The 13,141-nt window shown below is 47.1% G+C and overlaps 2 protein-coding genes across 4 annotated transcripts in view; both read right to left on the bottom strand.

Annotated features, from left to right (window-relative positions):
- LOC311129748 (neuron navigator 3-like) overlaps nt 1–13,141 on the bottom strand; it is a 753,845-nt gene that overhangs the window by 545,077 nt on the left and 195,627 nt on the right. The gene's annotated exons all lie outside the window — the stretch shown is intronic.
- The window catches only part of LOC311129183 (E3 ubiquitin-protein ligase MARCHF4-like), a gene marked incomplete at both ends in the record, with an annotated part of 32,903 nt that overhangs the window by 18,346 nt on the left and 1,416 nt on the right, over nt 1–13,141 (bottom strand). The window contains 2 exons of the mRNA XM_084161496.1: nt 2,973–3,165; nt 3,876–4,031. Coding sequence (XP_084017622.1) covers nt 2,973–3,165; nt 3,876–4,031 — 349 coding nt within the window. The remainder of the gene's footprint in view (nt 1–2,972; nt 3,166–3,875; nt 4,032–13,141) is intronic.

Below are 13,141 nucleotides of genomic sequence, written 5' to 3'. Positions count from 1 at the left end.
AATCAAATGATCCTCCATCATTAAGACAGTGGATGAAAAAATGTGGGATACAGAGAGTAACAAAACAGTACAATTTGAAGCGATATAAAGTATTACAAGCAAGGGTTGGAACGGTTCCAGGAACATAAATGAAAATTGGAAAATAACTACATTTTTAAAGGAACAGAACCCGAACTGAAATCAAAAGTGATCTATACTGTTCTGGAACAGAACCGTTATTAGAAAAGCATGGCAACCTGTTAATAACCTTATTTTTTACGTTATGGGCATTTTTTTCCAGTTCCACAAAAATTGCAACAAAGTGCCTATGCGAGGCCCTCACTCTGTCACTCAGAAACGTATTCCAGCGTCTGCCTGCCAGCGTCTGCCTGCCAGCGTCTGCCTGCCAGCGTCTGCCTTTCAGCGTCTGCCTGCCAGCGTCTGCCTGCCAGCTGGAAATCTTAGCCAGTGGATGTGTGCTACCTGCCCCTCCCCTCTGAAGCATAGGTTACTGTAGCCTACTGACGACGTTACAAGAGTAATTCTGAAAATTATGGAGAGATGTTTAATTAGAGAAGAATGGATTTACTTTTTCAATGCTAGTTAAGGGTACTGTAGTTCTCACATTTCACATTGGATTTATTAACTACAAAAAGGTAAGACGTGTTTTTAATTCTAGTGCCGCTCTGCACACAAAACTCGGAAGTTCAAAGACATTCAAAGTTCCTCCATAGAAGCCGCTCCCCTGTAGGTATAATTCTGTGGGCCTAATTCAGATAATGCATGTCATAACAAGATGCCCAGAGCTTCAGGGCAAGCTTCCTCCATACTCTCTCGCTCTCTCCTCACCCTCGAAATGTCAGCTGCATCTCGCGCCCTACACTGGGACTGGCAGCACAGTGTGTTTGTCTTTCATTGTGATTAAACCATGCTGTTACGGCAAAATACTATTTCCTATACAGATTAACTCGCTTACCCGCTCCGCAGCAAGCTGCTTTATCCGCACTGATTGGTGAAGTCAATTTAATGTCGAGCTAAATGTAAAAAATATATATATATATTTCAGCGGTTTAAAAAGGAACAGAAAGGAACGATATAAATTGTTACTGTTTTGTTGGTTGGAACCGGTTCAGAACTTTATTTTGGTGGTCGGAACAGTGGAACGGAATGAAACGATTGGAAAATATTTTTGGTTCCAACCCCTGACTACTAGAAATATCCAAAGGATGAAACATTTGAAAAAAATGTGAAGAGACAAACAGTATGGGGATGGATGCGATGGGAACATGATATCATGAACGTTTGTTGAAATGTCTGTACGTCAGAGGTGGTGTTGTCCTTATTTATCTTGTTTCTTTATGCCGAAGGTCGGGCCAGACAACGTTATGTCATTTAGAGGATCTATGTTTGTGAAATGTTAAGTTATCTATTGTCTTTGTCTATGTTTGTATACTCTAAAAACCCAAATAAATAAAATCTTACCCCCCCAAAAATAAGAATGTTGGAGCATTGTAATCCATCCAAAACACTGAGAGCCTGTGATTGTACTGTCTGTTTTTGCCATGCTGGGTCATTGCTGTGGGAAATGCTGCTGTGATGAACCTGAACAGTATTTGATAGGACGCTATTATGTTTTTAGTCAACTTGTCTTTACCTGCCTACAGATTTTACATTTAACAGGGGCCTCCCGAGTGGCAAAGTGGTCTAAGGCACTGCATCGCAGTGCTAGCTGTGCCACTAGAGATCCTGGTTCGAGTCTGCAGAATAACCATAATGCTAGGCTACTTGTTTGTGTCTCAGTGATAATACAAGAGAGAGATAGAATATGAGTTAGCAGCATGGCAGGTGAGGTGATAAATGGTTTGTGTAGCTAGTGATGAGCGGTCCATTATTTACTGTGCCGTACGTCTGCTGATAAACAGCAGTCAGCTCTGTGTTCTTCCTGATGTCTGCAGTCTGCCAGGGGACAGTATAGGTCGATAGCTAAAGAGAGCAGAGTTAATGACTCCACAGTTTCCTGGCACAGGTACAGGACATCTACTATACAGACTCACACTCTCCAGCCCTAACAGGTACAGGACATCTACTATACAGACTCACACTCTCCAGCCCTAACAGGTACAGGACATCTACTATACAGACTCACACTCTCCAGCCCTAACAGGTACAGGACATCTACTATACAGACTCACACTCTCCAGCCCTAACAGGTACAGGACATCTACTATACAGACTCACACTCTCCAGCCCTAACAGGTACAGGACATCTACTATACAGACTCACACTCTCCAGCCCTAACAAGGACTCTATTCAGTGTATATAAAACCCAGCAGAGGATGAATTTATCTGCAGAAGGGAATAAGTTACAGTATGTTTAAAACGAAAGACTCTACAGAGTACATCAGGGGTAGACAACCCTGGTCCTGGAGGGCCACATGCACTGTCTACATCAGGGGTAGACAACCCTGGTCCTGGAGGGCCACAGGCACTTCATGTTTGTGATTGAACTGACCTGAAAGACCAGGGATGTTGAATTTAGTCAATCACTGAACTGATCAATCAGCTCAGTTGTTCTAGTGGGGACAAAATCCTGCAGTTCCTGAGGCGTCTGAGTTGCCTTCCTCTGGAGTAATGGATTAAAGGCTAGAGACTCTAAGACAGATTAACTAAATGTATATTTAATGATAAAGTATTCTCACATTAGACCTGCAGGCGAAACTATACAGACTTATCAAATTATAATGAATCATTTCTGTCATTCATTCTCTCAGTGTCTTTGGCATTCCACTCACATACAGTAAGGGGATTTCGGAGTGAGAACATCTGAAGAGCATTCACTATAATGTGTTGTTGGAGTCCGGCATGCTAGCTGGCTGTGGCGTCTTAGCTAGCTGAATAAACTAAGTTAGTCTATCACTATAAGCAACTGCCATACACTATTATTCACTGTCAGTGAGCCACGGTTGTAAACTAGAATGGGGCTCAGCCTCACCGAAGCAGACGATGTCCATGAATCCATACATGCCGTAGCAGATCTGGAAGAGCAGGTCATGTCTCTGCCAGCGTGCCGAGGGGCTGAAGGAGGACCAGACCAGCCAGGACAGACTGGCCACCAGGAACATAGAACCCAGAACCGCTGCAGCTATCTGAACCTTCTCTATCCCCGTCAGGGAGATGGACTGCCACTGAGGGAGGGAGGGAGATACTGTAAACACAAATGCACCATTGGGTTTATTATGGATCCCCATTAGTTCCTGCCAAGGCAGCAGCTACTCTTCCTGGGGTTTATTATGGATCCCCATTAGTTCCTGCCAAGGCAGCAGCTACTCTTCCTGGGGTTTATTATGGATCCACATTAGTTCCTGCCACGGCAGCAGCTACTCTTCCTGGGGTTTATTATGGATCCCCATTAGTTCCTGCCAAGGCAGCAGCTACTCTTCCTGGGGTTTATTATGGATCCCCATTAGTTCCTGCCAAGGCAGCAGCTACTCTTCCTGGTGTTTATTATGGATCCCCATTAGTTCCTGCCAAGGCAGCAGCTACTCTTCCTGGGGTTTATTATGGATCCCCATTAGTTCCTGCCAAGGCAGCAGCTACTCTTCCTGGGGTCCAGCAAAATTAAGCCAGTTATATACAATTTTAAAAACATTACAATACATTCACAACAGATTTCACAACACATTAAGTATGTTCCCTAAGACCACCACTCTACTACCACATATCTACAGAATCCATGTGTACATGTGTCTAGGGTGTATGTTATCATGTGTGTGTGTGTGTGTGTGTGTGTGTGTATCTGTACCTGTGTGTGTGTCTCTTCACAGTCCCGCTGTTCTATAAGGTGTATTTTGATCAATTTTTTAAATCTGATTTTACTGCTTGCATGGTAGCTGACCTGTAGTGGGTTATTGGTGCTGATGGTGATGACCTGGTACTTGTAATAGCAGAGCTCACAGGCCCAGGATCCTCTCTCACTGATCCACTTGATGAGGCAGGGCTGGTGGGTACAGCGGACCGACCCACTGCAGCGACACGGGCTCAGCAGCTCCCCCTGTGCGACAGAATACATTACAAAGCAGTTGAAATCAAAGGCCCATAATATCTCAGTCACAGAGTATAGAGGAAATACAGATAATAATGTAGAGGCAGGACAGGAGGTTGCTGAGGGGAGAACGGTTCATAATAATGTCCGGAATTGAGCAAATGGAATGGCATCAAACACGTGTGTTTTATGTATATGATACCATTCCAGTGATTCCGCTCCAGTTATTACCACGAGCCTGTCCTCCCCAATGAAGGTGTCACCAATCTCCTGTGGTAGGCAGGATTTTATAGGTTACATATGTTGGCGTGGGTGACCTGACTTGGCAGGAGTGCGTGTATGTGTAGGGTATGAGTGAGTTAGTGGAGTGTGTTGGGTAGGAATGTGTTGGCAGGGCGGGTGGTAGTTGGCAGGTCGGGTGTGAGTTGGCAGGGCGGGTGTGAGTTGGCAGGGCGGGTGGTAGTTGGCAGGGCGGGTGTGAGTTGGCAGGGCGGGTGTGAGTTGGCAGGGCGGGTGTGAGTTGGCAGGGCGGGTGGTAGTTGGCAGGGTGGGTGGTAGTTGGCAGGGTGGGTGGTAGTTGGCAGGGTGGGTGGTAGTTGGCAGGGCGGGTGGTAGTTGGCAGGGCGGGTGGTAGTTGGCAGGGTGGGTGGTAGTTGGCAGGGTGGGTGGTAGTTGGCAGGGCGGGTGGTAGTTGGCAGGGCGGGTGGTAGTTGGCAGGGTGGGTAGTAGTTGGCAGGGTGGGTGGTAGTTGGCAGGGTGGGTGGTAGTTGGCAGGGTGGGTGGTAGTTGGCAGGGCGGGTGTGAGTTGGCAGGGTGGGTGGTAGTTGGCAGGGTGGGTGGTAGTTGGCAGGGCGGGTGTGAGTTGGCAGGGTGGGTGGTAGTTGGCAGGGCGGGTGGTAGTTGGCAGGGCGGGTGTGAGTTGGCAGGGCGGGTGTGAGTTGGCAGGGCGGGTGGTAGTTGGCAGGGCGGGTGTGAGTTGGCAGGGCGGGTGTGAGTTGGCAGGGCGGGTGTGAGTTGGCAGGGCGGGTGGTAGTTGGCAGGGTGGGTGGTAGTTGGCAGGGTGGGTGGTAGTTGGCAGGGTGGGTGGTAGTTGGCAGGGCGGGTGGTAGTTGGCAGGGCGGGTGGTAGTTGGCAGGGCGGGTGGTAGTTGGCAGGGTGGGTGGTAGTTGGCAGGGCGGGTGGTAGTTGGCAGGGCGGGTGGTAGTTGGCAGGGCGGGTGGTAGTTGGCAGGGCGGGTGGTAGTTGGCAGGGTGGGTGGTAGTTGGCAGGGTGGGTGGTAGTTGGCAGGGTGGGTGGTAGTTGGCAGGGTGGGTGGTAGTTGGCAGGGTGGGTGGTAGTTGGCAGGGCGGGTGTGAGTTGGCAGGGTGGGTGGTAGTTGGCAGGGCGGGTGTGAGTTGGCAGGGTGGGTGGTAGTTGGCAGGGCGGGTGGTAGTTGGCAGGGCGGGTGGTAGTTGGCAGGGTGGGTGGTAGTTGGCAGGGCGGGTGTGAGTTGGCAGGGCGGGTGTGAGTTGGCAGGGCGGGTGTGAGTTGGCAGGGCGGGTGGTAGTTGGCAGGGCGGGTGGTAGTTGGCAGGGCGGGTGGTAGTTGGCAGGGCGGGTGTGAGTTGGCAGGGCGGGTGTGAGTTGGCAGGGCGGGTGGTAGTTGGCAGGGCGGGTGGTAGTTGGCAGGGCGGGTGGTAGTTGGCAGGGCGGGTGTGAGTTGGCAGGGCGGGTGTGAGTTGGCAGGGCGGGTGTGAGTTGGCAGGGCGGGTGTGAGTTGGCAGGGCGGGTGGTAGTTGGCAGGGTGGGTGGTAGTTGGCAGGGCGGGTGGTAGTTGGCAGGGCGGGTGGTAGTTGGCAGGGTGGGTGGTAGTTGGCAGGGTGGGTGGTAGTTGGCAGGGTGGGTGGTAGTTGGCAGGGCGGGTGGTAGTTGGCAGGGCGGGTGTGAGTTGGCAGGGCGGGTGTGAGTTGGCAGGGCGGGTGTCAGTTGGCAGGGTGGGTGGTAGTTGGCAGGGTGGGTGGTAGTTGGCAGGGTGGGTGGTAGTTGGCAGGGTGGGTGGTAGTTGGCAGGGTGGGTGGTAGTTGGCAGGGCGGGTGGTAGTTGGCAGGGCGGGTGGTAGTTGGCAGGGTGGGTGGTAGTTGGCAGGGTGGGTGGTAGTTGGCAGGGCGGGTGTGAGTTGGCAGGGTGGGTGGTAGTTGGCAGGGCGGGTGGTAGTTGGCAGGGTGGGTGGTAGTTGGCAGGGCGGGTGTGAGTTGGCAGGGCGGGTGTGAGTTGGCAGGGCGGGTGTGAGTTGGCAGGGCGGGTGTGAGTTGGCAGGGCGGGTGGTAGTTGGCAGGGTGGGTGGTAGTTGGCAGGGCGGGTGTCAGTTGGCAGGGTGGGTGGTAGTTGGCAGGGTGGGTGGTAGTTGGCAGGGTGGGTGGTAGTTGGCAGGGTGGGTGGTAGTTGGCAGGGTGGGTGGTAGTTGGCAGGGCGGGTGGTAGTTGGCAGGGCGGGTGGTAGTTGGCAGGGCGGGTGGTAGTTGGCAGGGTGGGTGGTAGTTGGCAGGGCGGGTGGTAGTTGGCAGGGTGGGTGGTAGTTGGCAGGGCGGGTGGTAGTTGGCAGGGCGGGTGGTAGTTGGCAGGGCGGGTGGTAGTTGGCAGGGCGGGTGGTAGTTGGCAGGGCGGGTGGTAGTTGGCAGGGCGGGTGGTAGTTGGCAGGGCGGGTGGTAGTTGGCAGGGTGGGTGGTAGTTGGCAGGGCGGGTGTGAGTTGGCAGGGTGGGTGGTTGTTGGCAGGGTTGTGTAGTGTAGGAGTGTTTACAGTAGGAGCAGAGCTCTGGCCTCTCCAGAAGGGCTCTGACTGCCTGTTGTGACACACATCACAGCCAATATAGCTACCCAATCAGATCTAAGACCTGGAGCCAGTCAACACATCCAACCCAGTCAACACATCACATCCCAGTCATCACATCACTCCCAGTCATCACAACCAAGTCAACACATCATATCCCAGTCATCACATCACTCCCAGTCATCACATCCCAGACATTACATCACCTCCCAGTCATCACATCATATCCCAGTCATCACATCCCTCCCAGTCATCACATCATATCCCAGTCATCACATCCCAGACATTACATCACATCCCAGTCAACACATCCCAGACATTACATCACATCCCAGTCAACACATCATATCCCAGTCATCACATCCCAGACATTACATCACATCCCAGTCATCACATCACATCCCAGTCATCACAACCAAGTCAACACATCATATCCCAGTCATCGCATCACATCCCAGTCATCACATCAATACTCAGTCATCACATCATATCCCAGTCATCACATCAATACTCAGTCATCACATCATATCCCAGTCATCACATCAATACTCAGTCATCACATCACCTCCCAGTCATCACATCATATCCCAGTCATCACATCACATCCCAGTCATCACATCAAAACCCAGTCATCACATCACATCCCAGTCATCACATCAATACTCAGTCATCACATCATATCCCAGTCATCACATCACCTCCCAGTCATCACATCACATCCCAGTCATCACATCAATACTCAGTCATCACATCACATCCCAGTCATCACATCAATACTCAGTCATCACATCATATACCAGTCATCACATCACATCCCAGTCATCACATCATATTTCCCAGTCATCGCATCACATCCCAGTCATCACATCAATACTCAGTCATCACATCATATCCCAGTCATCACATCAATACTCAGTCATCACATCCCAGTCATCACATCACCTCCCAGTCATCACATCACATCCCAGTCATCACATCAATACTCAGTCATCACATCATATCCCAGTCATCACATCACATCCCAGTCATCACAACCAAGTCAACACATCATATCCCAGTCATCGCATCACATCCCAGTCATCACATCAATACTCAGTCATCACATCACATCCCAGTCATCACATCATATCCCAGTCATCACATCACATCCCAGTCATCACATCACATCCCAGTCATCACATCATATCCCAGTCATCACATCACATACCAGTCATCGCATCAATACTCAGTCATCACATCATATCCCAGTCATCACATCAATACTCAGTCATCACATCACACTACAGTCATCACATCACCTCCCAGTCATCACATCACATCCCAGTCATCACATCAATACTCAGTCATCACATCATATCCCAGTCATCACATCACATCCCAGTCATCACAACCAAGTCAACACATCATATCCCAGTCATCGCATCACATCCCAGTCATCACATCAATACTCAGTCATCACATCACAGCCCAGTCATCACATCATATCCCAGTCAGCTCAGTAAGGATGGGGAAACGTATAGAAAAATAATACTATGGTGAAACCTCTACTGCTCTAAACCTCTACCGCTCTAAACCTCTACCGCTCTAAACCTCTACCGCTCTAAACCTCTATCGCTCTAAACCTCTAACCTTCTAAACCTCTACCGCTCTAAACCTCTACCGCTCTAAACCTCTACCGCTCTAAACCTCTACCGCTCTAAACCTCTACTGCTCTAAACCTCTACCGCTCTAAACCTCTACCGCTCTAAACCTCTACCGCTCTAAACCTCTATCGCTCTAAACCTCTACCGTTCTAAACCTCTACTGCTCTAAACCTCTACCGCTCTAAACCTCTACCGCTCTAAACCTCTACCGCTCTAAACCTCTACCCTCTAAACCTCTACCCTCTAAACCTCTACCGCTCTAAACCTCTACCGCTCTAAACCTCTACCGCTCTAAACCTCTACCGCTCTAAACCTCTACCGCTCTAAACCTCTACCGCTCTAAACCTCTACCCTCTAAACCTCTACCCTCTAAACCTCTACCGCTCTAAACCTCTAACCTTCTAAACCTCTACCGCTCTAAACCTCTACCGCTCTAAACCTCTACCGCTCTAAACCTCTACCGCTCTAAACCTCTACCGTTCTAAACCTCTACCGCTCTAAACCTCTATCGCTCTAAACCTCTACCGCTCTAAACCTCTACCGCTCTAAACCTCTACCGCTCTAAACCTCTACTGCTCTAAACCTCGACCGCTCTAAACCTCTACCGCTCTAAACCTCTACCGCTCTAAACCTCTACCGCTCTAAACCTCTACCGCTCTAAACCTCTACCGCTCTAAACCTCTAACCTTCTAAACCTCTACCGCTCTAAACCTCTACCGCTCTAAACCTCTAACCTTCTAAACCTCTACCGTTCTAAACCTCTACCGTTCTAAACCTCTACCGCTCTAAACCTCTACCGCTCTAAACCTCTACCGCTCTAAACCTCTACCGCTCTAAACCTCTACCGCTCTAAACCTCTACCGCTCTAAACCTCTACCGCTCTAAACCTCTACCGCTCTAAACCTCTACCGCTCTAAACCTCTAACCTTCTAAACCTCTACCGCTCTAAACCTCTACCGCTCTAAACCTCTAACCTTCTAAACCTCTACCGCTCTAAACCTCTAACCTTCTAAACCTCTACCGTTCTAAACCTCTACCGCTCTAAACCTCTACCGCTCTAAACCTCTAACCTTCTAAACCTCTACCGCTCTAAACCTCTACCGCTCTAAACCTCTACCGCTCTAAACCTCTACCGCTCTAAACCTCTACCGTTCTAAACCTCTACCGTTCTAAACCTCTACCGCTCTAAACCTCTACCGTTCTAAACCTCTACCACTCTAAACCTCTAACCTTCTAAACCTTTCTACCTCTAAACTTTTAAACCTTTAAAACTCTAACCTCTAATTCTCTAAAACGTTAAACCTCTAAATCTTTAAACTTCTAAACCTTTAAAACTCTAAACCTCTAAATCTCTAAGCGTTTAAACCTCTAAACCTCTAAAGCTTTAAACTTCTAAGCCTCTAAGCATTTAAACCTCCAAACCTTTAAACCTCTAAATCTTTAAACCATCATGGAAACATTGAGTTGCTTTATAAAGTGCCTTCAGGTACACCAACAGCCCCAAACATGGACACCTTCAGTTGAATTATAAAACATAAGCATACTTCATAGTCACAAGATATTGACTGCAGGAGGAAGAAGAAAACAATGAGCAACAAGAGGACAATCTGATAACTAAAGACAACTGGCTGAGTTAAGAGGACAATCTGATAACTAAAGACAACTGGCTGAGTTAAGAGGACAATCTGATAACTAAAGACAACTGGCTGAGTTAAGAGGACAATCTGATAACTAAAGACAACTGGCTGAGTTAAGAGGACAATCTGATAACTAAAGACAACTGGGCTGAGTTAAGAGGACCGTCTGATAACTAAAGACAACTGGCTGAGTTAAGAGGACAATCTGATAACTAAAGACAACTGGCTGAGTTAAGAGGACAATCTGATAACTAAAGACAACTGGCTGAGTTAAGAGGACAATCTGATAACTAAAAACAACTGGCAGAGTTAAGAGGACAATCTGATAACTAAAGACAACTGGCTGAGTTAAGAGGACAATCTGATAACTAAAAACAACTGGCTGAGTTAAGAGGACAATCTGATAACTAAAGACAACTGGCAGAGTTAAGAGGACAATCTGATAACTAAAGACAACTGGCAGAGTTAAGAGGACAATCTGATAACTAAAGACAACTGGCTGAGTTAAGAGGACAATCTGATAACTAAAGACAACTGGCTGAGTTAAGAGGACAATCTGATAACTATACACAACTGTCTGAGTTAAGAGGACAATCTGATAACTAAAGACAACTGTCTGAGTTAAGAGGACAATCTGATAACTAAAGACAACTGGCAGAGTTAAGAGGACAATCTGATAACTATACACAACTGGCAGAGTTAAGAGGACAATCTGATAACTATAGACAACTGGCTGAGTTAAGAGGACAATCTGATAACTATAGACAACTGGCTGAGTTAAGAGGACAATCTGATAACTAAAGACAACTGGCTGAGTTAAGAGGACAATCTGATAACTAAAGACAACTGGCAGAGTTAAGAGGACAATCTGATAACTAAAGACAACTGGCAGAGTTAAGAGGACAATCTGATAACTAAAGACAACTGGCTGAGTTAAGAGGACAATCTGATAACTAAAGACAACTGGCTGAGTTAAGAGGACAATCTGATAACTATACACAACTGTCTGAGTTAAGAGGACAATCTGATAACTAAAGACAACTGTCTGAGTTAAGAGGACAATCTGATAACTAAAGACAACTGGCAGAGTTAAGAGGACAATCTGATAACTAAAGACAACTGGCAGAGTTAAGAGGACAATCTGATAACTAAAGACAACTGGCAGAGTTAAGAGGACAATCTGATAACTAAAGACAACTGGCTGAGTTAAGAGGACAATCTGATAACTAAAGACAACTGGCTGAGTTAAGAGGACAATCTGATAACTATACACAACTGTCTGAGTTAAGAGGACAATCTGATAACTAAAGACAACTGTCTGAGTTAAGAGGACAATCTGATAACTAAAGACAACTGGCAGAGTTAAGAGGACAATCTGATAACTAAAGACAACTGGCAGAGTTAAGAGGACAATCTGATAACTAAAGACAACTGGCAGAGTTAAGAGGACAATCTGATAACTAAAGACAACTGGCTGAGTTAAGAGGACAATCTGATAACTAAAGACAACTGGCTGAGTTAAGAGGACAATCTGATAACTATAGACAACTGGCTGAGTTAAGAGGACAATCTGATAACTAAAGACAACTGGCTGAGTTAAGAGGACAATCTGATAACTAAAGACAACTGGCTGAGTTAAGAGGACAATCTGATAACTAAAAACAACTGGCTGAGTTAAGAGGACAATCTGATAACTAAAGACAACTGGCTGAGTTAAGAGGACAATCTGATAACTATAGACAACTGGCTGAGTTAAGAGGACAATCTGATAACTATAGACAACTGGCTGAGTTAAGAGGACAATCTGATAACTAAAGACAACTGGCTGAGTTAAGAGGACAATCTGATAACTAAAGACAACTGGCTGAGTTAAGAGGACAATCTGATAACTAAAGACAACTGGCTGAGTTAAGAGGACAATCTGATAACTAAAAACAACTGGCAGAGTTAAGAGGACAATCTGATAACTAAAGACAACTGGCTGAGTTAAGAGGACAATCTGATAACTAAAAACAACTGGCTGAGTTAAGAGGACAATCTGATAACTAAAGACAACTGGCTGAGTTAAGAGGACAATCTGATAACTAAAGACAACTGGCTGAGTTAAGAGGACAATCTGATAACTAAAAACAACTGGCTGAGTTAAGAGGACAATCTGATAACTAAAGACAACTGGCTGAGTTAAGAGGACAATCTGATAACTATAGACAACTGGCTGAGTTAAGAGGACAATCTGATAACTAAAAACAACTGGCTGAGTTAAGAGGACAATCTGATAACTATAGACAACTGGCTGAGTTAAGAGGACAATCTGATAACTATAGACAACTGGGCTGAGTTAAGAGGACAATCTGATAACTAAAGACAACTGGCTGAGTTAAGAGGACAATCTGATAACTAAAGACAACTGGCTGAGTTAAGAGGACAATCTGATAACTAAAGACAACTGGCTGAGTTAAGAGGACAATCTGATAACTATAGACAACTGGCTGAGTTAAGAGGACAATCTGATAACTAAAGACAAGAATGGATGTCCTTTCAAATGGAAGTTATTGGAGATCTTGTGAAAAACAAGGGAGCCAGTTTGCATTACATGATGAGTTTGAGGCAATGTGGCTTCTGCGCTCTCTTAATCTTCATTATCTTCTCTCATGTTCCTCCTGAATAGTGTAGAGACCGTCTCAAAGACTGGTCAGACAAGAGCATGCCTAATGATGGGAAAGTATAGGCTACAGTACATCTTCACAGTGTTCTGTACGGTTTCAGGCAGTGTGTGAATGAGTGGGAAACAGAGTGAAAAGCATTATTAGATTTCTCATGCATGTAATTGCGTCTATGTTTTGTGTTCACAATCAACGTAACGTAGTCTGTTTTGGGAGTCCTGTTTGTCTCCTATTAATCAACCAGAGGGACAGAGGGTTTATCTACCCAGAGACCACTGACGTAGTGACCCCTGTCTACCCAGAGACCACTGACATAGTGACCCCTGTCTACCCAGAGACCACTGACGTGGTGACCCCTGTCTACCCAGAGA

Source organism: Coregonus lavaretus, assembly GCF_964263955.1.
Source record: "Coregonus lavaretus genome assembly, chromosome: 5".
Taxonomy (NCBI): Eukaryota; Metazoa; Chordata; class Actinopteri; order Salmoniformes; family Salmonidae; genus Coregonus; species Coregonus lavaretus.
The sequence above is the reverse complement of the archived record's forward strand: the minus strand, read 5'-3'. Positions and strand labels throughout refer to the sequence as shown.